Below are 25,487 nucleotides of genomic sequence, written 5' to 3'. Positions count from 1 at the left end.
CCCCTTTCCAGTGCTTCCATTGTCCCCGAATTTTCGGGGATTTCCCCGAAAATTGAGAAAAATCCCCGAAAAAAATGTTGTTCCCCGAATCCCCGAAAACTCCCCGAAAATCTTTCTTTTCCCATGATCTACCCGAAATAGAGTTAGTGGAAGGCTCACTGTTCGTTCCACAATTTTAATATTGTTTTGAAACTTTATACTATGGTACGCTGGCGAACATATGATATTGAAAAATATAAAACGGAATTGAGCTTATAGTTTGGAAATTCAAATCTTCTAAGCATTGGAAAGTTCAAAATTAACCGGTTGGATATAATATCTTCTGCTTCAAGTTTTAATTATCTCGTGAGTGTTGGTGATTCTTCGTATTTCCTTGATTATTTTACCATACTTACACTTTAGACAATTGTGATTGCAGCTGAATGCTTCAGTTACCTAACCAGGGTCTACCTGGTCCCACCCAAAATTTCCATCCCCCCTACTCTCAACCTCTATTTGGAATCCTCCCTAAAAGACAAAGTGCAACAATATATACGCAAGCACCAAATGTTTGGTGCTTTGGAAGAAAAATGGAGGTATATTGTATATCAGTACTATTGCGGAGTCCTTCAGTGTTATAAGTCCCAGGAATATGAACACACTCAAAAAGAATGTAGGGCTAAAGAGTCAGTCAGCCTGTTTGAGGTGCTCAGAGAAACACCAATCAAACCAGAGCCCATTGAAAACAATAGAAAACCAAGTGCCTCTGCGAAATTGGACTGGTTTCTGTGCCGACACAACAAACTCAATGATGGGATGTCATAATTCGGTAGCAAAGCTGATCAGTGACAATTATCTGTGGGTGGTAGTTGTCAAGTGTGGTTGCCACTCCATTCATCTGTGTGCTTCGTATGCCTGCAAGAAGCTTACCAAAACTCTGGAAGACTTTTGTAGCCACGTATATAGTCATTTCTCTATGAGCGCTAAGCGAGTTGCAGTACTTAAAGAATTTCAAGATTTCTCGGCTACACCAGATCACAAAATTCTAGCCCCTGGACAAACCCGGTGGCTGTCCCCCCATGCATGTGTGCGGAGAATTGTTGAACAGTGGAGCGCATTGTCCCTCTATTTCACTAGTGCCAATTTTGATGACCCCACTCATTGCAACAAACTTGCCCTTAGTGCTCTGAAAAATCCTTTTATGAAGGTTCTAATGATGTTAGTTGACGCTCTAGGCCTTTTGAACGACTTTAATGTATTGTTTCAATCGAAGTCACCAATTTTCTATAAGCTGAAGACGGAAATACTTAAGCTTATTGCAACCTTGGCTATAAACTATATAGATGGAACCTACGTCAGAAACTGTACTGATCTTTTGGCTCTTGACATAACAGACGAGAGCCATTATGTTGACGTTCAGAAGGTCTATCTCGGGTATACTGCGGAAGAGGAGTTGGTATCCTTGGTCTCGTCTAGTCCAGATATCTCACAGTTGGAGGTGAGGTGAGGAAGGTCTACATAACAGCAAGAGACTTTTACAAGGAGGCCATTATCCAGATACAGAGACGCTTTACGTTTGAATGTGACGTTAATGAGTTCACAAGTCTACTTGATCCTGTCAATTCTCGAAACTTGAACCCACCTAGCTTAGCAAATTTTCTCAGAAGTCGTGGGTTGCCTTCGTAGAACAAGGCTCTAATTGACAGGGAATGGTGTGAACAGAGCACTGTTTCTTTGGCGGGTTTAGACATATGTACGATGTCCGTGGAGGAGTATTGGAAGTTTATCTGTAAGCAGACATACCCATGTGGAAAGCCGAGGTTTGAAAACCTAAGAAAGGTTCTAGATTACTGATTTTAGTACTGATTACTAGATTACTGACTATAGTGCTAGATTACTAATGAGCTCTTGTCGCGTGCAAAAAGTAACCAGTTATTTTTTCCTATTGAATGTGTCTGGACTTCTAAATTAGCATAATGTCTAATGAGAAAGAAAGACTTGTGCATAATGCTTTGCTAAATTATTTATCACGAGCGCTCCAAGCAAATAAGACTGATGAAATTTGCGAAAAGGCAGTGGGATTTTATGACAAGGATACGATTATAAAAGCTAAGGATACACTTTGGCACTATTCGAATACTTCGAGTCGCAACGCTGCTCGCCAAAAGATTGCCGATAATGTGTTAGATATGCTGAAACTGATCCAGTTATGTGAGACTAACCGGATCAAATTGCCGAAAATCGTAATCTTTGATCCTACGGAGGTCCCAACTACGCCTGATGAATTGAGTGCTATTGTTGCTCAAAAAGTGACAAAAATCAACAATAATTTGAAGGACTTTATTGAAAGTGAGAAAAAAGCCCTTGCAGCTGAGAAACTTGCTACATCCATGAATCAATTAGTCACTCACCGGCCAAGCCTTCCTATGCAGTTATTCTCAAGAAGCCCCCCTTAGACCTTAAAAAGCCTGACTCCCGTAAAGCTTATCTGGAGCATGTTTGTGGAGAAGCAAGTGGGAATATAATCGAGCTTCGTCCCAGTAGAGATGCCTGGAAAGTAGTCACAAAGGATAAGTGGTGCCGAATCTAATATATCACGCATAACCGAAAATAACCCTGAAGTCGAGCCTAAACTCCAATGCCCCTCCTTTTTCGGTATTATCCGTTATATTCCTGAAGATCTGGATGAAAATAGCCTATATGATCTGATTGCCAACTGTTTGAAAGCAACTCAAATCCGAAACACCATTTCGTTTAAGCTTCTTTTTTAGTTTAAAGAGAACCTCGAGTCTTCTATTCACTTTCCGCCCATCATAGGGTACGAAAGACTCCCCATTAGTATATTTCAACGCTTGCCACCCCAATACATTTCTTGCCAGTCATATAGTCATTTTGCGTCTGCGTGCTCAGGTACCCGAAAAAGTTCCAAGCGTGGTGAGGCTGGCCACTCCAAAACCAAAGATAATCCTTGTACCAAGGCACTTAAGTGTGCCCTTTGCAATTTCTCCGACCACCCATGTTACACTTTTAAATGTGCTGTCGCTCAGTCTCTTCTAAAGAATTCCAATGCCTGAAGAAACCTTAAAAATTGTATCGTGGAACATCAATGGGAAAGTTCTACCGAGACATCACCTACTGTCTGAACTTTGCTTGCGGTTTGACGTGGTGGGTCTTCAGGAACACTTCTTGTCAAGCGATAGTTGTCAACTGTTGGAGTTCACGTCTTCTCATAATCTGTTTTTCCACCATGCTAAGTCCACTCGCGGTAGGCCTTCAGGTGGTTTGGCCGTGATGATACGGAAAGAGCTACTTGGTAATCTAGTTGCTAAGTCTGATAGTTTCCTTGCGGTTGAAGTTTCGAATGTGGTCATATTCGTCGTTTATTTTCCTACTAATTACCGTAATGATATGTCTGAGAGAAAGTTCTCTCTCACATGTACATCTATTGCCAAGCTAATATCAAAATATGAAGATGAATGCCTAAGTTGTCTCCTGTTTGGTGACTTTAACTGTGAACCTTCTGACCCTGAAAACAATAGATCTCAGATCTTGCTCCATGCTTGTCCAAGTCTCACCTATGTTGGAAATGATCGTGATTTTACGTACATCCATCAATCTGGTTCCGTGTCTCAGTTGGACTATTTCTATTGTTGTTCTATGATTAAACCCACCTCTATTACTACGGTTCTTCTTGATTACTCCATATCCAACCACATGCAGATCTGTAGTTCTTTTCAAATAAAGCCCTTGCCGCAAACTTCACCCACAAATTCCCCACCTAAATGGTTGTTCAACTGGGAAGCAGCTAACATCGATTCCTACCAGAGTTCATGTGACTACATACTGTCGAAGATCCGAATTCCTTTCGCACTTCTCTGTTGTCCGAATATGACAGTAGAATCAGAAAAAAACATCCTACTAAACATCTACTGTTCTGAGATAACGCATGCTATCCATACAGCTGAGAAAACTGCAGTTCCGGTCCGCAAAATTCGCTACGGCACGGAAGTGCTTAACTGGCGGAATAATCCTAATCTCCTGGCCGCATGTGATTCAGCAAAATTCTGGCTACATTTATGGGTAGATTGTGGGAAGCCACGCTCTAAAGTAGTCAACGCTGTTCGTATTTACACGAAACGTAAATTTTCCAAAGCCATCGCACAGCATAAGGCTAACGAAATTGCTCGTACCAGCGAGATTGTCGATAATTCGCCTCTTGCTTTATGGTATCTTCGATCCAAGAACAAATCTTCCAATGACCCGCCCTGCATGCCAGAAAAAGACTGGTGCGACTACTTCAGAGACCAATTTTCAGCCCCTAATTTCTACCTAGATAACACCTTTTGCCAGGTCCTCGATAAGGAGCTTTAGTTTGCACTTAAGGATATTGGTGTCCTGGTCACTCCGCCCTTGATGCGTTCCAAAATTGATAAGGTAAAAAAAAGAAATCTAAGGGCATCGATGGTATATCTGGTACCCATTTAAGCTTTGCCAGCAATCTTCTCCTACAGCACCTTTCTCTGCTATTTCAAATGATTTTCGTTACTGGCATCGTTCCAGACAGCTTTGGTGTTGGATTGGTCCATCCTATTCTCAAAAAAGGTAAACCAGCTGACCAGTGCGCTTCATATTGTCCGATCACTGTTTTAACTACTTTTTGTAAGCTATTTAAATCCCTTATTTTTGATGAAATTGCACTTCGATGCACTACTCCGGACAACCAGTTCGGTTTCAAAAAGCACTCAGGACGGGAACACGTTCACAGCGTTCTTGCAAATCTTCTTATTGATGCAGATAAAAATGGTGATCTTCTCGTCTTTGGAGCACTTGATGTTAGTAGAGCCTTCGATTCTGGCATCCATGGCCATATCCTGCTCAAAGCCCTTCAGCGAGGTGTTTCCTCTTGCATCCTTTCCCTTGTTTACAGTATGTACAATAAGCTCTCGGCTGTTATCCTGATCCCCTCTCCGTCCGGCAGTTTTCCTTCTAAAGAAATGATGAGTGTCAAGAAAGGCGTACGTCAAGGTGGCAAAACTTCTCCATCACTGTTTAATAACGCTATTATCGAAGCACAGCAAATAATAAAGCCGTAGTGCTTTTTCCGTGGGATTAATCTTTCGCTGCTGAACTTTGCTGATGACATTCTTCATGTTTCTCGTTCGATATCTTTATTTTAACAAAATTACGACTCACTTGCAGCGGCATACAAGTAGATCAGACTTTCCTTCAACGAATCTAAAACAGAACTTCTTTTCTTCAATGGTTCAAAAAATGAGCTTTCAATTAACCTCTCCGTTAAAATTGGCAACACCCTGATTAAGCCTTGTGAGTCCCTTACCTATCTTGGCCTTCCTATTTCTTCTACATTGAAGGACACACGCTCAGCACTGACAAACCATCTCTGTTTCCGTCTACGAGCGTCTTACGGATTACTTGTTGCCAATAGGTATCGTTTCAACCGTCCTCTCCTTGCCCGGCTATACAATGCTTTTACTACCCCCAATCTGCTTGCTCTGGTTCCCTTCTGGAAAATATTCAAAGCTACCAAAAAGAAAGCCATTTGCAGCACATTTCACAGATATGATAAGTTTCTCCTGCGTCTCCCTTTGTGGGACAGCAATGGCGGCATCTCCAGGAAATATAAGGTCACCAACCCTTCCATGGCCATAGAGAAAAGAATCTCCAAATTCAGTACCAATGTTTTAAGAGTCAACCGCCCCTGGACTAGTGTTATTTTATAATATTTGTAGTGGGAGTGTATTTAAATTTTTGTGCTTTTCTTTCTTTTTCTTTTATATACTCCGTCTTTTCCGTTTTTGACGGGTAATAAATTAATAATAATAATAATTACATGTGTGCACTGCAATTTTCTAACGTTACAGCAGAACGCTTGTTCAGGCCCCTCAAAGATTTGAAAACAGATAAACGAAACTGTTTGGCGACAATATCGGTTGCGTGTAGTCTTCAGACCAAAGTGGGAATGAAGAGACTCAATCTCAGTTCCTCTTCTCTTGTCCTTGACCGTGAAATGACGAAGCTTCTGTCAAATGTTAAGGCTTCTGCAACTGCTGAAGAAGCAGCTACGCTTATTTCTGGTTTTTTGGCTCCCTAGGTCGTAGGTAGTGTGCTTAGTTTAGCTGATATTGAGCCTCTTCGTGGCAATTTTCAATGACATATTTTTTTTTGTATAATTGAATATAATTGAAACTTCAAGGCTTTATTTTTTCCTGCACAGTATAGTACGAACAAGGTTTGTTGCAAATACATGTTTGATCATTCGAAAAATTCTTTTGGCTTTCCCATCCCAAAATACTCCCTTTTTGGTGCAGAATAAATTCAAAAAGCTGATTTCCACTCTAGGATTTAAGCAGTGTTTGAAGCTAGGTAGAACCGCCGGACCGAAAAGGCTTTTGAAACACCAGTCAAGAAAATAAAACCTGTATATATTTTCAACCAATCAGAGAAAAAACGGATTGGCCAGGTATCCTAAACAAAATTCTTTTTATTTATTTTAAGTTTATCTTTTTAAACCGAATCTTACGCGTGGGGACCTTTATGGTATTTGTCCGGGATAAATTTTTAACGGTATTGAATTGTCTAGACGATTTTTCCTGGGAGAGGAATAATTTTTCTGTGGAGATGGAGCTGGATTTCCTGGCATTTTGAAAAAACTGTTTGAAATAAAATAAAAGATTTTTTCCGTCTGAAAGTACGCCCAAGGAGCAACATTAAAATGAACAAAAAAATATTATATATATGAAGGGGATAGCCCCCTTTTTCTTTACGCTTAAGTTCAGATTTAGTCCCGATTCTGTAAGAACAACTTCCAAAACAATTGAAAAATGAGAAGCTTAAGTACTGAAAAACTTCAGCATGAATAGTTGGGCGTTTAGAAAGGGACAGTCCTCTCACTATGTTATCGTTTCTATTCGTTTTAATTTTTAATTATGTTCCTTGCTTTCAGGTGATTTTTAAAAATTAAATTTCTGGTGTAAGTTCATGTTTGCATGCCGAAGAATATTCATTAATTTCGAGAAATCATTGCACATGTTATTGCTTTGTATGAGATTATTGTCTTTCTATAGGCTACTTTATTTTCGTCGTCTTTCTGAAAATAAATTACATAAAAATCTTGTTTTCGGGCTATGGGAATAAAGTAGCAAAGATAATATAGAGCCTAAAGCAACAAAATTGCACTGTCATTCAGCCTATTTTTTTAATTTATTTAAAAATAGTTCTGAGGTTTTGTCTGCAATATCAGCAAAAATCGTTTTTGGCTATGGGTTCCAATCCTGTACCCTAGCTCTAGAACCTATTCTGTTAAAAACTTGATTTAGTACGCGGATCCAAGCCCTACTTGAGCCTGAAAACGAAGCTATAACCAATTTTGGCTCCCAAATTTTGTAGCAAAATTCCATTTTGAACTTGTCCCCGAAAATTCCCCGAATCTTGAAGACTTGTCCCCGAAAACTCCCCGAATTTTTTAAACTTGTCCCCGAATTTGAAGATTCGAGAGTGGAAGTCCTGCCCCTTTCATATACGGAATAATTTCTGTTCGTTTTAAGTTTTAATGTCACTCGTTACTGGCAGTTAAAAAAAAAAAACTTGTTTTTTTTATTTAATTTCTGAACGTTTCTGAATTAATGCTTGTTTTGATTTTGGCTCACCGTACATGAATAATTAAAACGAAATTTGCATATTATTTATTTTTTTCTAAATGGCTTTCTCATAGTCTTGGCCTGACAATTTTGATCAAAAAAGAGGTGGGGGAGAAGGCCTGGTTTCCCTCCAATTTTTGGTTACTTAAAAATGCAACTACATTTTTTTTATTTTTTGTCCGATCATTTTTGTTAGTAATAAAAATACGTACCTTACGAATTAACTTATGTAACGAACTTCTATATTTGTATATTTTATTACGTATACGAGGGGATTTGCCCCCTCGTCAATACCTCATTCTTTACACTAAAGCTTGAATTTTGTCCCAAATCTTTAAGAATCACAAAGGCCGTAGAATAAGTAGTTGAAATTACTAAAAATACTTTAGCGTAAAGAGCAAAGTATTGTGGAGGACACGAACCCCCTTATATATATATATATATATATATATATATATATATATATATATATATATATATATATATATATATATATATATATATATATATATATATATATATATATATATATATATATATATATATATATTTTATGTTCGTTTAAAGTTTTAATGCTACTCATTACTTCCAAGTGAAAATGTTTTTATTATTTTCTCATTTTTTTTAAATAATGCTTGAAAATCATGCACCCCCTTCATGGAAATTCTCTTCCCTCATGATAAATTCCTCCGTGGAAAGATCCTCCCATGTAACCCCCGACCCAACCCCAACACGAAAAAGTCCCCCTGAAAACGTATGTACACTTCTTAATAACCATTACTATATGTAAAATAAACAAAAAAAAACAAGTTTTTTTTAATTGATAGTAAGAAGCGACATTAAAACTTAAAACGAACAGAAAACACTCCGTATATGAAACGGGTTGTCCGCTCCTCAACACCCCGCTCTTTACGCTAAAGTGTGACTCTTTCTCTCAACTCCTTATCGTTTCATACTGTTTGAATCCCATTACAGAGACACCTATTCGTCTTCAAAAATTTGGTTTTGCACTTTATTCTGAGGGGCTGCCACCCTTTCAGTGTGTTGCTGTTTTGAACCACCAAGCTCTACGAGATTCTTGGTAAGTATGTGAGGCGTGGCACCATGATGAGTCGTGTAGTGGAGCTACTTCGGTATGTAGTGGAGAGTTGGACGAACGTAGTGGAGCGAATGTACTCCTAAGCTTCAAAGCACTAAAACTCTTTAAGACTCCTTAGTTCTTAGGTTTCAAACTACTTATTACTAAATTCTTCGTAATACCCTAAATTGGGTATTTTTTCCAAAGACCACGCTGCCTTTCTATGGCGAACAAATAAACGTTTAAATGGAGATTTTCCAATTAGGAATTTTGCGATTAGGGTATTTTACAACATTTCTTTTGCAATTAAAAGACGAAGAAGATTTTGTCACCTTCATTTGAAATTCAACCTACATTTAGGCAATACTAAAGAAAAAAATATACAACTCATGACTTTGGATGAACCCACTTATTGAACTCTCTCAGACATATCTAGTGAATGAACCATAAGTTATAATTTTGTTCTATATAAATATGCTAATTTTAATATTTACGCTTTTAGTTTTTTTTTTATCACATAACTAAGGTGCATCATTTGAGGGCTTCATATTTGCATTGTGAGCCGGTGTTTACTCTCCGAAACATACCCCAGTGGAAAATACCTCTCCCCAAAAAATACCTCCCTCGGAAAATTCCATCCAATATCCCCCTCCCGTGGGAAATTCCTCCACGTGCAAAATTGATCAGTGAAAGAGAAAGTAAAAAATGCCCCATGATTTAGTTCGACTACATGTTCTTTACATTATATTAAAAAACATGCCCCTTAAAAAAGATAGTTCTTTAATTTCGGTTTAGCATCAGCAGATAGCGATCAGCTTATGCCGATCGCTATCTATGTGGTCAAAATATCCAGACTTTTGTATTTGTTTTCAGTGTCCAATAAATGGACTTAAGCTTAAAAAGAGCCTGTAACAGATCATCGTATCTATAATAATATAATAATAATATATGACAATATATAATTATAATATAAATTATAATAATATATAATAATAATTTATTATATCTATATATAGATATATCTAAATATCTATAATAATCCGTAGTATAATAATATATCTATATATTTATAATATATAAACAATATATTATATATGTATAATATATCTATAATAACTATAATATATCTATAATCATAATATATTTATGTCTAATAATTTAATATCTAAGATCTATAACTAATAATCTAACATGTATAATCACTTTGTGGTTTTTAAAGTTTTATTTTTATTAAAATAAAGTAGAGGCCGTAGTTGACAGTAAGTTACTTACTTACTGTAAGTAACCGGGGCTCGAGCTCAGCAACCACAGGGCCGGCATAAGGATTTTTATTGTCAACAAGCGTTGTTGATCCATTAAATTAAGTTTAAAAGGACAAAACCTGGGTTTCAAAGTACAAAAAATCTAAATTAGTTTGCTAAATTTTATTCAAAGATGGGTTTGAAATATTTGTTTGTTGCTCGATCAAGAATTTTTTTTCTTTGAGGTCAAACTGAGGCTAAATTTAAGTAATTGCTTCATATGTTTAATGACATTTCTATTAATTTACATTTATATTATGTTATATTTATGACAATTATATTATGATTATGTTATATTATGCTATAATTATGTTACAAGGATGTTATATTACATTTATATTATGGACTTTATTATTAGTTTAAATTTATATTATATTACATTTATGACAATTATATTATGATTTTGTTATAATTATATTATATTACATTTAAATTATGTACTTTACTATTAATTCAAATTTATATTATGTTACGTTTATGACAATTATATTATGATTACGTTATAATTATGTTATATTACATTTAAATTATGTATTTTACTATTAATTTACATTTGTTTCAAACTTGATTGGGTTTAAAGTGTTTATCGTGCCAAACGGATGGCTGTTTCATTCTTTTTTCTATTCAGCGAATCTTGACTGGTGACTTTTTTGTGTCAATGAACTAACTGAACGATGACCATCAGTTTAATGTAAAGTTCCGGTCATGCTTTGTGGCGTGACTATTCAAAAAGTATTTTTTGCTGTTAATAATGTTCAAATAGGATTCAGGAAGGTAGCCAAAACTTATTCACTGCTCCGCATTGTAAGATTTAGGGGGGTGTGTGTTATGGCTATTTAGGATCAAGTAAGTGGTTCGTTCCAGTAACGGGATCAAAAGATTATGGGACAATCAAAAAAGATAGCGAATAATATTAAATTGGGAAAGACATATGGATACAGAACGTTATAACCCCCCCCCCCCCCGGAAAGGAAAATTTATGATTTTGAAATTTAAAAATGAGGTAAACGGTTCCGAATGTATTTCCTTCCACTTAACTTGGGCAGCCTATAAATAGAACGGGATCAGTGTAATTGTTGTGCTGAATATCGATGTGCGTATATTTATGTGTTTATACGTGTGTATTTCTATATGCGTTTTTAAACCTATTTGTTTCAACCCATTTTTTGGGGTAGCCTATAAATAGAACGGGATCAGCGAAATTCTTGTGCTGAATGTGTGTATATTTCTGTGTTTGTATGTGTGTATTTCTGTATGTTTTTTAGTGTGTGTAAGTGTCTCTTTGTGCGTACAATGTCTATATATGCGTTTGTGAATGTACACAAAACACAAAAATGCACGCAAAATAATTTTAGAACCATGTGGCTGTACATGGAGTATAAATTTACCCCAAAAATATCAACTAAAGAAACAAACAATACCAAAGATGTAACCTCAAAATAACAAGCGTAGGAAGGGTTGAGTGCAGAGGGAGGTTATTTAAGGCTATATTAGTGAAATCTAAGGGTCTGAATAACTAAAAGGGTCAGAAATAATTTGGCCCTTTTGCTAGTAATTAAATGCAAATTATAGAGAGAACCCCTGAAAACTTTTCCTGTTCAATTGGTCAGGGTGCAGAACGAAAAAAACGGATATTTTCTTTAAGCAAATATTCTTTACTCCTGTTAGACTTACTGGCCGTTCTGGGTAACCGGCTGACTGACCGTATTTCAAACAGTAGGTTGTACGAAAAGTGTGGTTCAATCCCGCTTTCTGGGGCTATAATGAAAGAAAGGTTGAGATGGCTAGGCCACGTTCTACGGATGAAGGATGACAGATTACCGAAGATTGTCCTTTTTGGCCAACCGTCTGGGGCTACACGGAAAGCAGGTCGTCCTTGTCTGGGTTGGGAGGATGTCATAAATAAGGATTTAAAGGAAATGGGAACTTCCTGGGAGGGTGTAAAGAGGGAGGCTTTAAATAGATTAGGTTGGAGGAGGAGCGTGCGTAGCTGTGTTGGCCTCAGGCGGCTTGGTGCTGCAGTGAGTTATTAGTAGTAGTAGTAGTTAGACTTACAGACACATTATTGGCTCTCTTAACAAGCATTAGAGATTTAAATGACGTTAGATGAGGCTAGTGTTTCAAAATTTTGGCTTTGAAACTTGAATATCAGTCAAGTGGAGGGCAGGCTATTCTGCAGTATAGACATCGATGACATGGTCGCCGAGGGTTTACATTGTTTAGCTTTGTACATATACCCCTTTGTTTATATACCCCTTCTATTTCAAAAGCTGCTTAAATATAGCTATCTGCCCTTCGGCATTGGGGCATGAAGTAAGAATGTATAATGGAATTCAGGCGGGCAAACTAATTACGGGAGAAAACTCATCGATTTGCTGGTTATGAACTTGAAGTAAAATCGGAAAATTCGGTCGGAAGCTGTATAGGTCCTACCTGATCTGGACCTTCCTTCCTAACTAGTTTAAACATATTCCTGACAAAATTTCCTTTCTAATTTTAAAAAAGTGTTAAACTCAGTGAATGGAGCTTTCTATAATCAGCTTATATTGCAATTACTGTAAATATCTGGAGGCTTGATAAACCAAACTAGGTACTTGTCTGTTAAACGGAACACACTCAAGAATTACGCTGTGTAAAATTTGACAGAAGCCGGTTTCCCTTCCTAGATCAGTTATGATTTGCTTATTCTGAGTGAGAAAACTACGATGTATGTTTATTTTTGTTAAATATTTAATATGTAAAGGTAGTTAGGGGTAAGGTTAGATATTTCATATAATGCGCTCTGCGCGACCTGCTTTCCACATTTCCTTGTCGTAATTTCCATAATTTTGTTCCTAAAGTATTATTATCGTCACGTTTTGGCAAATTTAATAATGATTAGCCTAACTTCACTAACTGGGTACGTTCCGTTTACCAGACAAGTACCCCAAGCTCAACTACTTTCCTTAAAATATTGAAGAAAATTGGGCCGGAGACCAACTGTTTGCCCTACACCAATATCAAAGGCGGAATATTTTGAAATTGTAAGGTTAAGGTTAGCCTGTAAAAAAACCTATTGTTGGCTCTGATGCGTTTTAGTATCAATGATGCATTTACAAAGCAGAGGATAACGGAAGTTGCATGAGTTTACTGAAGCATGTAGAGGAAGCCAAAACAAACATGCACAGACCAAAAATCAAGTTTTAATTCAGTTTGAATATCATCATGGCACGTCTCTTAGTGATATTTACTTTTGTGAATTGTCTTTTTGGAATTCTTTTAGCGTCTCCCATATCTTGTAAGTTATTCCTTCTTGACTTTGCTTACCACGTATTTTGAGGGGGGGGCGCTTATTTTTATTTCATTTTTTTGTGCTAAAACAGGGGAAGGTAGCTATAGTAATTAATTACGGCGATATATCTTTCTAGGAGTTTATATTTACATCCCGCCCCCTTAAATCAAGTAAGCTCTGGTGATTGGTCCTTTCCTTTTTTTGATTTCAGTACCAGTGCAAACTTTATCGATTGGCAGCCCCCCTCATATAGGCTATGGAATAATTTCTGTTCATTTTGAGTTTTAATGTTGTTCCTTACTTTTAGTTTGAAAAGAAAATGGTTTTTTTGTTTGTTTTTCAATTCACAGGCAGGTCTTCGTTTTCCGATCATCTAGGAGCTCGTTAGGATTGCTCTTTAGTTCAAGACCCGGAGTTTTCCAAGATTAAGTACTCTGGAAACAATATTTGTAAATGATTAAATCATAATGCGCTATGTACATCCGAGTTTTCATATTGTTAGTATAAGAAAACCTTTCCCACAAAATAGCCCTTTCAAAGGGAAGTAAAGAGCTATATTAAACCAAAGATGAGCGGAAATAAAGTAAAATAACAATACAAGCATAAAATTAATATAATTCTTTATCAATAGATAAATGAAACCAAAAACGAACAGAGAATCAATTCAAATGTAAACGGACAGGAACTATCACTAACCAGAGTAGGGATACCGCCCCCTAAGCCTTCTAAAGACCAGAACGTCAATTTGCACTTTCCTAAAAACAATTCTTATTTCAAGCCGTGTGTTTTATTTTTCGTTACATCAACTAAAAACGAATGAAAGTTATAATAGTCATCAAGATGACTGAAAACTACTAATGAATGTAGATTGACAATTTAATATTTATTTATATTCATTCCTTAATGTCTCAGTAATTTTTGATTTATGAATGTTATAAAGAAAAACATTTAAAGGAATATATTCTGTTTTTAGTGATTGCGAATGACATTCTGGTCTCTAGGATGTTTACAGGGCGTTAGCCCTACTCCTATTTGTGGCAATTTCTATTCATTTAAAATTTGACATGATTATACATTTTAATATTTTCCCGTTTTAGGATTCGCTTATTAATCTACAGCAGAATTTTTAATCCTTATGTTTGATTATTCGGTACTTATGTCTTATAGCCACAACACCCAAAAAGTGAAGTATGGTATGGATGTGAAGGTATGGTGGCTATAAGACACAAGTACCGATTATTCATTTTAATTTCTGTTCATTTTAAGCTTTAGTATTTGTACAACATTATGAATGCTCGATCTAGCTTTAAATGTAATTTCTTTAGAAACTTCTTTTTTCGGAAACTTTAAAAATGAATATCGTAAGTAAGGAGCGACACGGCTTAATACTAACTGAAACTCTAAAACACGTAATTTTGATATCAATAGATACATAAAAGAATTAGCTCATATTCTGATTCCAAATATATAACATTCATTAAGTTTAGTTTTACCCGTCAAATGCTACAAGCCTGAGAAACGGTGCCTGATTTTCAAAAAAGGCGGAAAACACTCCCTAAAATCAAGAAATCTTAATCAAAATCACACCATCAGATTTTTAAGCTCCCGTCTGCAAATATGTAGAATTTTGTATTTTTTGCCAGAAGAAATACCACGAATGCGTATTTATTATGTGTTTTTTACCAGAGGTGATCATTATGAACGATTAGTACTAAAAAATCGGTAAAGGGCTCATTCAAACGGAAAATAGAAGTTCTAGTGCCCTTTTTAAGTGACCAAACGATTGAAGGATAACTAGCCCTCCTCCCACCCAGTTTTTTCTACAAAGTCGTCCAATCCAAATTTTGAGATAACTATTTTATCCAGCATAGTTGAAAGGTTCAGTAACTGTGTCCTTAGGGATAACACCACTCCCACAGCTCATGGGGAAATGTCTGAAAATTATGAAACCGATCGACTGTTTACATATAGTATTTGGTATTCGGAAGTATACAGGTTTTTTCGGGAGGGGGTGAATTTTCTTCTGGGGGGATTTTCCACGGGTAAAATTTTCCATGATAAGGGATTCCTTCTTTTGGAGGGGGGGTGGACTTTCCAGGAGAAACCTCAAACTGGGGGAATTTTCCAGAATCTCGATGCAAAATCCTTTTTATGTGTCTTATTTTTGCATACTCGATTTTTCATGCGGAGATGTAAAAGGGAATTGTCAGAGGGAAATTTTCGCCGCCTCAGAATTGTCAAGAGGATCTTTCCATACAGGGTATTTTTCGCGGGATAAATTCTCTAGAGGAATTTTCTGCAGGAGTTGGTTTCTAATAGAAGGGAGGGGGGAATTGTCAATAAAAACCCAGGGAAGGAATTTCTGGCATGATTTGAAAAAAAATCAGGTGGAATCGTCCGCAGGACATTTTCTGGGTGGATTTTCAGCGAGAATAGAATTATCAGGGGGAATTTTCCTGGCGAGGTGTATTGTAAAGGGAAAGATTTTCTGTGGTGGAGGATATTTTCCATGGGGAGAGCCAGATCTTCCAGCATTATTTAAAAAAGATTATAAATTAAATAAAAAAAAACAAAATTTTCAACTGAAAGTAATGAACAGCATGAAAACTTAAATCGAACAGAAATAATTACGTCTATGAGGGGGTTGTCCTCTCCTCAATACCTCACTCTTTACGCTAAAGTTTGAATTTTGTCCTGATTCTTTAAGAACGACTCCTGAAACACAGGGTCCATTTAATTAAAACAATAAGAAACTTTTTTTTAACTAAAAGCTTTAGCATGAAAAGCGATATATTGAGGGGGACAACTCCATCATATACGCTACAATTTCTGTTCGGGTTAAGTTTAGATTTTTCTCCTTACTTTCAGTTGAAAAACCTTTTTTTTTTTTTATTTAATCAAGATATAAGGAAAAAGAGACCTGATGTACTTCCATTAGAAAAAAAAAAATATATCAATGATCCCGCCTGTAGTGCCCCCTTAACTGAATTTGATTTTTCTATCTCAGGTAGCGTCCTGATTTTTTAGTATTCTTGCTTAAGAATGACAATTTTGGATTTTAATTAAAATTTTGGACAAAATTTAAATATTTAGTCATAATTTATAATGACTAGTATGTTTGTTGAATGAGTTTCTCACCTTTTTCAGCTCTATGCCAGTAGGCATGTTTTTGTTGTATTTTATACTACATAGAAAAAATACCGTCACAATGGGATGGGATACTATTATCTCCCTCCTATCACCAATAAAAAAGGCACAGGGCCAAAAAAATATATACCTGGGAATATCAATTTCTGCCCCCCCCCCTTCTCCAAAGTCATATTATATTTATCTACAGGCTCAATAAGATCCGGGCCGTTCTGGAATTAAAATACACTCTTTGAGGTGTCACCCCTCTCCTACAAAATGAATCAACCCCCTTCCTTCATAATAGCTAATGCGTACTTACACATCATTGTGAACAACTGTATGAAACATGAAGGAAACCAGTTTAGTTAAACGAAGCTTTAAAATAAATGTCAGAAACCTTTACTCCACAACAAGACAAGAAGTATTACCCGGAAGCACCCTTAAACCTAATCTTGATGGAGTGACATAGGGATTGATTTGTGACCTCCCCCCCCCCATACCCCTTTCTATATTAATATGAAGGCTCCTCTATGCATCTGAAACATGGCATCTCAGCCAAGAACCAGATAGGAGAATTCAGTCTTTTGAAAAAATGTGCCTACGTAGACTTCTCGGCACCCACTGGACCCAGAAGGTAACGAACGAGCACATTAGAAACATCACAGGTCAACCGTTCCTCATCGAGACCATACAAAGGCGTAGATGGAACTACCTTGGACACGTGCTGCGCATGGACGATTCCAGAATCCCAAAATCTACATTTTTCTGGTTACCTGAATGCACTTGCCACAGAGGGAGACCCAAAACTACACTCCGTTGTACCTACAACAACGACCTGCGGCACCTTCAAGCCTCAATACAGCCTGAGTGGGAAGACATCGTCGCAGACGCAAATTTCAGAGACGACTGGAGGCTCTTCTTGGACGCTCTGGGCGCCTCTGGAGTCACAGCAGGATCTAAGGTCTAAGGTCATGGAGAATTAGACAATTCGGGCATTGGAGTGCGCTCTTTTGGGTATCTGCCCCCTCCTCTAGCCTACACAATGACCCACCGTCCCTCCTTCATAATGGCTGATGCACAATTAAACATGAAAAAAACATGATTTCATGAGCGTTGTATGGATGTTGTATGAACCATTTACGTTGCATTGACAATGTGACTTTTCAGAAATAAACTGCCCAGCGTGTGGAATTACTTCCTTTGTAACTAGGAATCCTATTTTATATAGTTTTTGGTACTTTTAAATTGACGGGCAATGTCAGAATTTTCAATCGATAGCAACTTCGTCCTCTCTGGGACAAACTCTTAGCGTGATGCTAGAAAATAGCAGAAACTGCCACTTGGCAACGGAACAATCAATTTGGTCACTTAAAAAGGGCGCTAAATTTTTTATTTCAGTTCAAATGAATTTTCTCTCGACCTTCTAGGACCATTGGTTCGATACAATCATCCCGGGGGAAAAGAAAAATAAATAAACAAACACGCATCCGAGATTTTTTTTTCTGAAGAACAAAGCAAAAATTTCCATTTTTTAAGATAGGAAAAAGGGGTATGTTTCTCCCCTCTTTCGAAAGTTATGCAAATTTTCTCAGGTTCGTAGTTTTTGATAAGTATCATTAAACTTAAAAATTTTTATGTCTTTGGAATTAGCATAAGAACCCAATTCTCTTTGTGTGTTATTTGTGATCAAAATTACTTTTTTTTAGAGTTTTTGCTACTTTTGGTCCGAGTCGGTGCAAACAGCTCGTTACCATGAACTGTTTGAAAGTGGTTAAGTTACACAATTTATGGCCTTTTCCCCTCAGGCTTTGGGGGTGACACTGACCCCAAAGCCAAACTTATTAGACTTTTTAACATATCTGGACAAAACGGCCATCTCAAAATTTCGACTGGACACCGTGGGGGCTACGTGGGACCAGGAAGCAGAAAAGGGTTTGGTTGCCCTCCAATCACTTTGAAATAAAAAAAATGGAACTTCAAAAAATGCACTATTACTTTGAATATAATAAGCCCTTGTCAAAGTTTTTATAACCACCCTCTCTATATAAAATGGTTGAGGAAAATTTAGTTTTTTGGCCCTTATAGCCCTTAGTCGTGGCACGTTATATTTTTGATTATATTATATTTTATAGCAATTAGTCATGGACCATTATATTTTTAAATTATATTATATTTTATGGTTGTTAGTCGTGACCCATTTCGGTGAGAGCCATTGTTTTTCCCAGTATTTGACTGCATCGAGGTCTTCTTGCCGAAATGACATAAGAATATAAGTTTTGAACGGACCAGGAAAAAATCTTTAGGCCCCCTTTTGTATCATGGGGGGCTAACATGTCCCAAAACAATTTCTTTGCACATTGGGCTGCTCCAGCTCAAGAGTTTACGGCTTTAAGGTTTAAACTGAATTGGGGCAAAAAATTCGAGGTACCCTATCCTCCTCCCATTCCATAACAAAGTAAGCGAATGTTTTTACTCAGAAAATGATTCTTAAAAGTTATAAGACACTGCCACCAGAGACTCATTTTCCAATTATAATCTGTGAACGGTTGGTAATTTGCATAATTTGACAACCCTTGCCCAAGGAGTTGTGGAGCTCGTGTCTTCCCTGCAGACAGGTTTATTGGAACTTTGCAACTGTTCTGAACAAAATAGTTATTTTGAAGTTTTTATCCCTTTGGGGTACAGAGGGGGAGGGTAGCTAAAAAGTCCAAGGGATGGGACCTGGTTTCTCTCCGGTCATTTTCGACTTTTAAAGAGGCACTAGAACTTTTAATTTCCAGTTGAATATGCTCCATCATGAATATGGTACAAACCCTCGACAGTAAGTGGCTGGAGAAAAAAAAAACTAGCAAGTAAATAAAGGCACATTACTCTTTGTTAGGGCAGCGCTACGGTGCTGCCTCTGAAAACCTCAAAATTTCATTATTGAATTTTGACTGTAAATAAGAAATTCCTTTTTTTCTCAATGTCAAGAACACTTCTTTGAGGGGTTAGGAATGTATTTTAAATGGTCAGTGCACTATAGTTACCTGATAATCATGGGAAGGGAAACCATCCAGGACAATTTCTATAGAACAATCATATTAAAAACTTTCAACGCCTTCTAGAATAATCTTACCCTTTATTTTGGCTTGTGACTTGCATCTTCTTTGTATGTTTATACTTTTCGAAGTAATTGCCTCAACCGTTTAATTGTTAAGTGTCCCTACCAGACAAGTCAGAGGCCTCAAGGGGGAAAATGATACTCTTTTGTGTGTACTGTACCTTTTTTGTAATACAATTATGTTTTATTTTTAGTCGAAGACATTGGGAATAATCCTGATGCAGATTCCGAAGGTTTCCCTGATTCACTGCCTTGTTCCAAAGATTGTATTGAAGATGGAAGAGCCGAAGAAGATTGTACATCATGCCCAGACTCGGAAAAAGTAGGAGCTTCAATAGAAGTCCTTAACATAGCCAGTGATGATGATGAAGATGATGAAAATACGACTGAAAAACAGACCAGCTGTCTTGGAGATAGCTGCCCAATAAAGGATATGATGGAGGAAACACAAGATGGTAATCAGCAGGAAAGTCTTGACCTTGAGGACCAAACACGCGATATTTCTGATGAAGTTTCAAATGTCTCGTATGATCAAAATGGTAGAACTATAGAAGAAGATTCTACCACAAGCTCCCAAGAAGAAGATGAAGAATACGATGCTGATGCAGATGACGACGAAGATTTTATTGATTTAAATGATTTTCTTAAAGAGGCTGCTGTTAAGGCAGAGCCAGGCTTTGGGGCTGAACGAACAGAGGATCCAGAAATGCTAGATCTCAAAGATGATGGTAACAAAATGGCAGAGTTTGCAGATGAAGAAATCAAATCGGCTCCTTTAAAAACTGAAGCTGATACAACTACTCAAAATGATGCAGACATAAATACTTCCAACAAAAGTGCAAGTCCCCGCCTTTTGCATATTGAAAACGGTGCATTTGATTCTGGGAATTGGGTGCCCATTGAAACTTCCAAAGGAATAAACAAAACAAATGAAGTCGCCTTAAAAAGACACCAACATACGAGTGACATAGAAATGATCAATACAGAGGTAAATAGCACCACTTCAGACGATGAAGAGAGTGAATTTGGCATACATTTAGTAAGTCCGTCTGTTAATGACGATGAAAATGAAGACAGTACACAAGAAACTATGCTTCCGTTTTTCCCACTTTTTGGCACACCAATTTTAAACACAGTTGTCGGTAAGAATTTTATATTACTATTACCATTTGTGGTACTCCCATACAATACAGAAAACACTCGAGAAGTGAAGTTAAGTTAATTTTAATGAAATATACCAGAATTTGATGAAAACTTAATACTTTATCAGCAAGTTTATGGGACCTACAACTTAGAATTATGTAAAGCACGCTGTCCAGAACGCCTAATAATAAATACCTAACCTAACATAGCCTAACCAAAATACATACATAATACATATATATATATATATATATATATATATATATATATATATATATATATATATATATATATATATATATATATATATATATATATATATATATAGTTAACAGAATGGTAGACCGGTTTTCGCTAATTAAACTGAGCAAACTTCTTGGTTGTGTTCTGGATTGTGTGGGAGTATCCAATTTGTCTTTTGAATTAGTGCAAATCAGAGTTGAGTAAAGACATCCATATTTTTGTTTTCTTTATTCTACGTTTTTTTTACGATTAGAGCGCATGTAAGACCGTTCCGTTGTGTTTATCACCATATCTTTTATTATCATCATACTCATATTATTGTTTTCTTTATTCTTTTTTTTCGTTGTTCTTTATTCTTTCGTTTTCTTTTCTCTTTATAAATACCCATATTATTGTTTTCTTTATTCTACGTTTTTTTACGATTAGAGCGCACGTAAGACCGTTCCGTCGCGTTCATCACCTATTCTCATTATTCTTTATTCTCAACACTCTCATATTATTGTTTTCTTTATTCTTTTTTTCGTTATTCTTTATTCTCTCGTTTTCTTTTTTCTGTATAAATAACCATATTATTGTTTTCTTTATTCTACGTTTTTATTTTACGATTAGATGGCATGTAAGACCATTCCGCTGTGTTTATTACCATATCTTTATTCTCAACATACTCAACGTATTCTCAATGCATTTGTCCTCAAGGAATACTTTATATTCCTGCCCATGCCGGGCTTGAGATTATAATTAAGGTCACCAACACCTCGTGACAATGAGATGAAACTGAAGAGGGGTCTTTTTCAACAGAATCCAAAACTTTAACAAACGAAAATGTGATTACAAAACAAGCTACTTTTTATACTGATCCTAAATATACAAAACTCGTGAATTTTAGTACGATTATGGACCCGAAGGAGCTCCGAGTTTATAGAGTGTCCAAAGGCAACAAATAGGCCAACTATCTCCCAGCTTTAAAGAATATTTCGTGGCCCTGGAAAACAGTACTGTTAATAATTAATTTATCGAAGAAAAAGTTGTATTTCAGGTTATTTCAAGTAGTTTTCATTTATTTCAAACAGAAAAAACTTATTTTTGTATTCAGTAAATACCTGTTTCTCGAATATATCACACTGAATGAAAGACTGAAGGTTATTACAAACCACCCAAGATTGCTAGGACTCGTTTAGGAAGTTCAAAATACACCTGCATGAATCCCAAGCCCCATCCTAATTTCAAATATCATATATATCATTCCACTTTCGCATAGGTACTTCCTGATCCGTACTCATCAATTGAAGCGCCTGTAGGTACTTCAATGGGCCTCATCCCGCCGCATCCCGGGAAGATTTGCCTATACCCCTTTAGATAATTAAAGTTAACATTATTCCTCAAAAAGCGAGGGTACTGAAAAATCATTTTGGATGATGTTTTCTTAATAAAACAAGCAAAAAGATTGTGAATTTAGATATCATCTGGTCGTGACTCAGGGCTTATAAAATTTTCAGTTCAACAGATTGCAATTTGGAAAAATCCTTAATTTTTAATATGGGAATCTTTGGCAATTTATAATTCTTAGCAATTATAAATAATTTGGCAATTTTTAATCCGGTGTCAATAGTTTGGTTTGTCAGCGAAAAATGCCTCTAGTCAGGTTGACACTTTTTTTTTTTTTTTTTTTTTTTTTTTTTTTTTTTTTTTTTTTTTTTTTTTTTTACAATTTCTTGTCCCTGAGAAAAGTAAAAACCTGTACCAAAAATTTTAGCAACACCTGTAGATTCAGAGAATTAACTAAAAAAAAATACTGTAAAAAAGAGCATTAAAAGAGAAATAAAACTGCTTGGAACACAGCGTTATGAAAACAGCAGATGTTGTGTTCAAAGCCATAGGTAAATGTAAACCTGCAAAAACGGGACTTTAAAACTCGAGCCAGTCCGTCAAAAAAAAAAAAAAAAATCACCTTGTCGTGGTAATTCTCAGATGTGCTGCTGTCATGGCTCCAATAAAAGTGGAACCCACTGAAAACTCTTGGCAGCGCCTTTATATTAGGAAAATTAATTTCCAACAAATTAAAGCATAAATGGAGAATTTAAGGAGGAAATCAAAACGGCTCAAAAAATATCGAACAAAGACGTTATATTAAATCTATAGATGTAAATAGATATGACACTGTAAATCAAAAGATAAACAACTAAAGTCGATCCCTGAAAGGACATCACTTATATCATCTAGTAGTGATGATTCTTAATTTTGCTACAGTCCTGTCGCGTCACTGGAAAAAAAAATGCAAAGCCATTATCAAAATCTCGGTAGTATTCACATATTCAAGGAAGTAATATCAAGGAAATGAAGTGCAAAAACTGGGGAAAATGAATAAAAATATTAGAACTACTAGAAAAACAGCATTATCAAGACAGCATTTGTTATATTCAAAACTATGGGCAAATTTGATATTGTAGAAAAGAAACACAAGCAGCTCAAGTCAGTACCCTAATGGACAATGGAGCCCGTATCAAAAGCTTCAGTAGTACCCGCATAATCAAGGAATTAACACCAAGCAAATGAATGACAAAAATTGAAGAAAATAAGCAGGAAAATCGAAAAACAGGGTTGTCAACGCATCATTTGTTGCATTTAAAACTACGGACAAATATCACACTGTACAAAAGAAAGAAAAGAAAAATCAAACCAGTCCCTCCAACAAAAGCCATGATAGCATCTACTACCCTAAGTTTCACTGCAATACGGTCATACCTCTAAAATAAAGCCGAGTTTTGGAAAAAGAGAAAAATCTTAGTATCTCCCTTGTATTAAGGGAAGTAATATTCTAGTATAAGGAAAAGATTCATCGTAAAAAAGATTTACAAGGATTTTGAAAAAGAGCTGAACACCATCGAAAATGGCTTTGGACTGAAATGAATAGTCCATCACTGCTATCATACCAGTTTACAAGTCCTGAGGTGTCTCTTTTTGTTTTGTCGGCTATCATTATAACTTCCAGGGTAAAAAATCTTTAACCAGAGCTTTACGGTTTCACGTCTTGTAAAGTCCCCTTTCCACCCCACCCCCTAATAACCACTAGGGGGAGAGAAAAGTCACTGCCAAATAAAAAATACTATTTATTATTGTTTTTTTTTTTTTATAACTGAATTCCTTATGTGCAAACTCTCAAAGATACCAGTGACAGCATTTTCCTTGGACTGTTTAGTAAAGTTTAACAAGCTTCGTAGATTACGCAAGATATTGTTACAAAACTAGCCACTTGTGTATCTATCATTGTAACATTTTAAATTATCTTTTTAACACAATTAAATAAAAAGAAAAACAAGTTTTTTCAGCTGAAAGTAAGGAATAACATTGAAACTGAAAACAAACAGAAATAATTCCATTATGAAGGGGTTGCCTGCCTCCTCAACATATTATTCTTCACGCAAAATTTTTATCATTTTAAAAAAAGCTTCCTATTGTTATTAAGCGGTTCTTCTGTTTCAGGAGTCGTACTTAAAAAATTGGACAAATAGTCAGAAAAGCGTAAAGAGCAGTGTACTAAGGAGGGGGTCTAGATGAAAGTAGGAATGGAAACGTGTTGGATATCAGACTAATGAAACGTACTTTTCTAATTAAATTATACTAATACTAATATCAGGAAGTCACAGCAAAGTTTATTTTTTTCAAAATTAAAATGGTTAAATGAGACACTTTTTAAAACATATGTCGTTAAACAGTTCGCGGTAACGAACTGTAAGTAAGGAACGACACGACTCAATAGAAGCCAAAACTCAAAAACGGAATTTTGATATAAATAGATATATCAAAATATTTGGATGATTCCAAATATATAAAATCAGTATGTTTAATGTTACCCAATAAAATCTCCGAGCCTGAGAAAATTTGCATGATTTTTAAAAAGGGGGGCAAGCATCCCTTAAAAGTTAAAGAATGAAACGTCAAAGTTAATGAAAATCACTCCAGAAGATATAGCGTATCAGAAAGCCTACTGTAGAGATTTCAAGCTCCTATCTGAAAAAATATGGAGTTTTGTATTTTTTTTTTGCCAGAAGAAAGACCACGGTTGCGTGTTTATTTGTTTCTTTGTTATTTTTCTAGGGGTGATCGTATCGAACCAATCCAAGAACATCGGGAGAGGGCTCATTTGAACGGAAATCAAAAGTTCTAGGTGCCTTTTTAAGTTACCAAAAAACTTGGAGGACAACTAGCCCCTCTCCCTCGCCCTTTTTTACCCAGAATCGTCCGATAAAAATTTGAGATAGTCATTTTGTTCAGCATAGTTGAAAGGTCAAAACTATGCCTATGAAAATAACATGACCCCCTTCAGCCTCTGAGGGAAGGTCTTTAATTTACAAAATTTGCTCATTGTTTACGTATAGTTATTGGGAAGTTTGCATACATTTTTCAAATGGAGGGGGGGCAGAATTTTCTGCTGCGGGGATTATCTACGTGTAAAAATGTTTCATGAGGATGGAAATTCTAGGGGTGGACTTTTCAGAGAAAATTTTAGACTCGGGAATTTAACAGCATTCTTACGCTAGATTCTCTTTATTTGTCTTACTTTCTCTTTGCCGAATCAATTTTA

At 36.2% G+C, this 25,487-nt stretch overlaps 1 protein-coding gene across 2 annotated transcripts in view; it reads left to right on the top strand.

Annotated features, from left to right (window-relative positions):
• The first annotated feature begins 13,098 nt into the window (after positions 1–13,098).
• The window catches only part of LOC136028712 (uncharacterized), a 30,301-nt gene continuing 17,912 nt past the window's right edge, over positions 13,099–25,487 (top strand). For both annotated transcript variants that reach the window (XM_065706576.1, XM_065706577.1), the window contains exons 1-2: positions 13,099–13,293; positions 19,714–20,661. In XM_065706576.1, the coding sequence (XP_065562648.1) occupies positions 13,221–13,293; positions 19,714–20,661 (1,021 nt within the window). In that variant the 5' untranslated portion in view covers positions 13,099–13,220. The remainder of the gene's footprint in view (positions 13,294–19,713; positions 20,662–25,487) is intronic.

This window comes from Artemia franciscana, chromosome 7 (assembly GCF_032884065.1).
Source record: "Artemia franciscana chromosome 7, ASM3288406v1, whole genome shotgun sequence".
In the NCBI taxonomy this organism is placed as follows: Eukaryota; Metazoa; Arthropoda; class Branchiopoda; order Anostraca; family Artemiidae; genus Artemia; species Artemia franciscana.
Note: the sequence above shows the minus strand (reverse complement) of the source record. Positions and strands in the feature narration are given on the sequence as shown.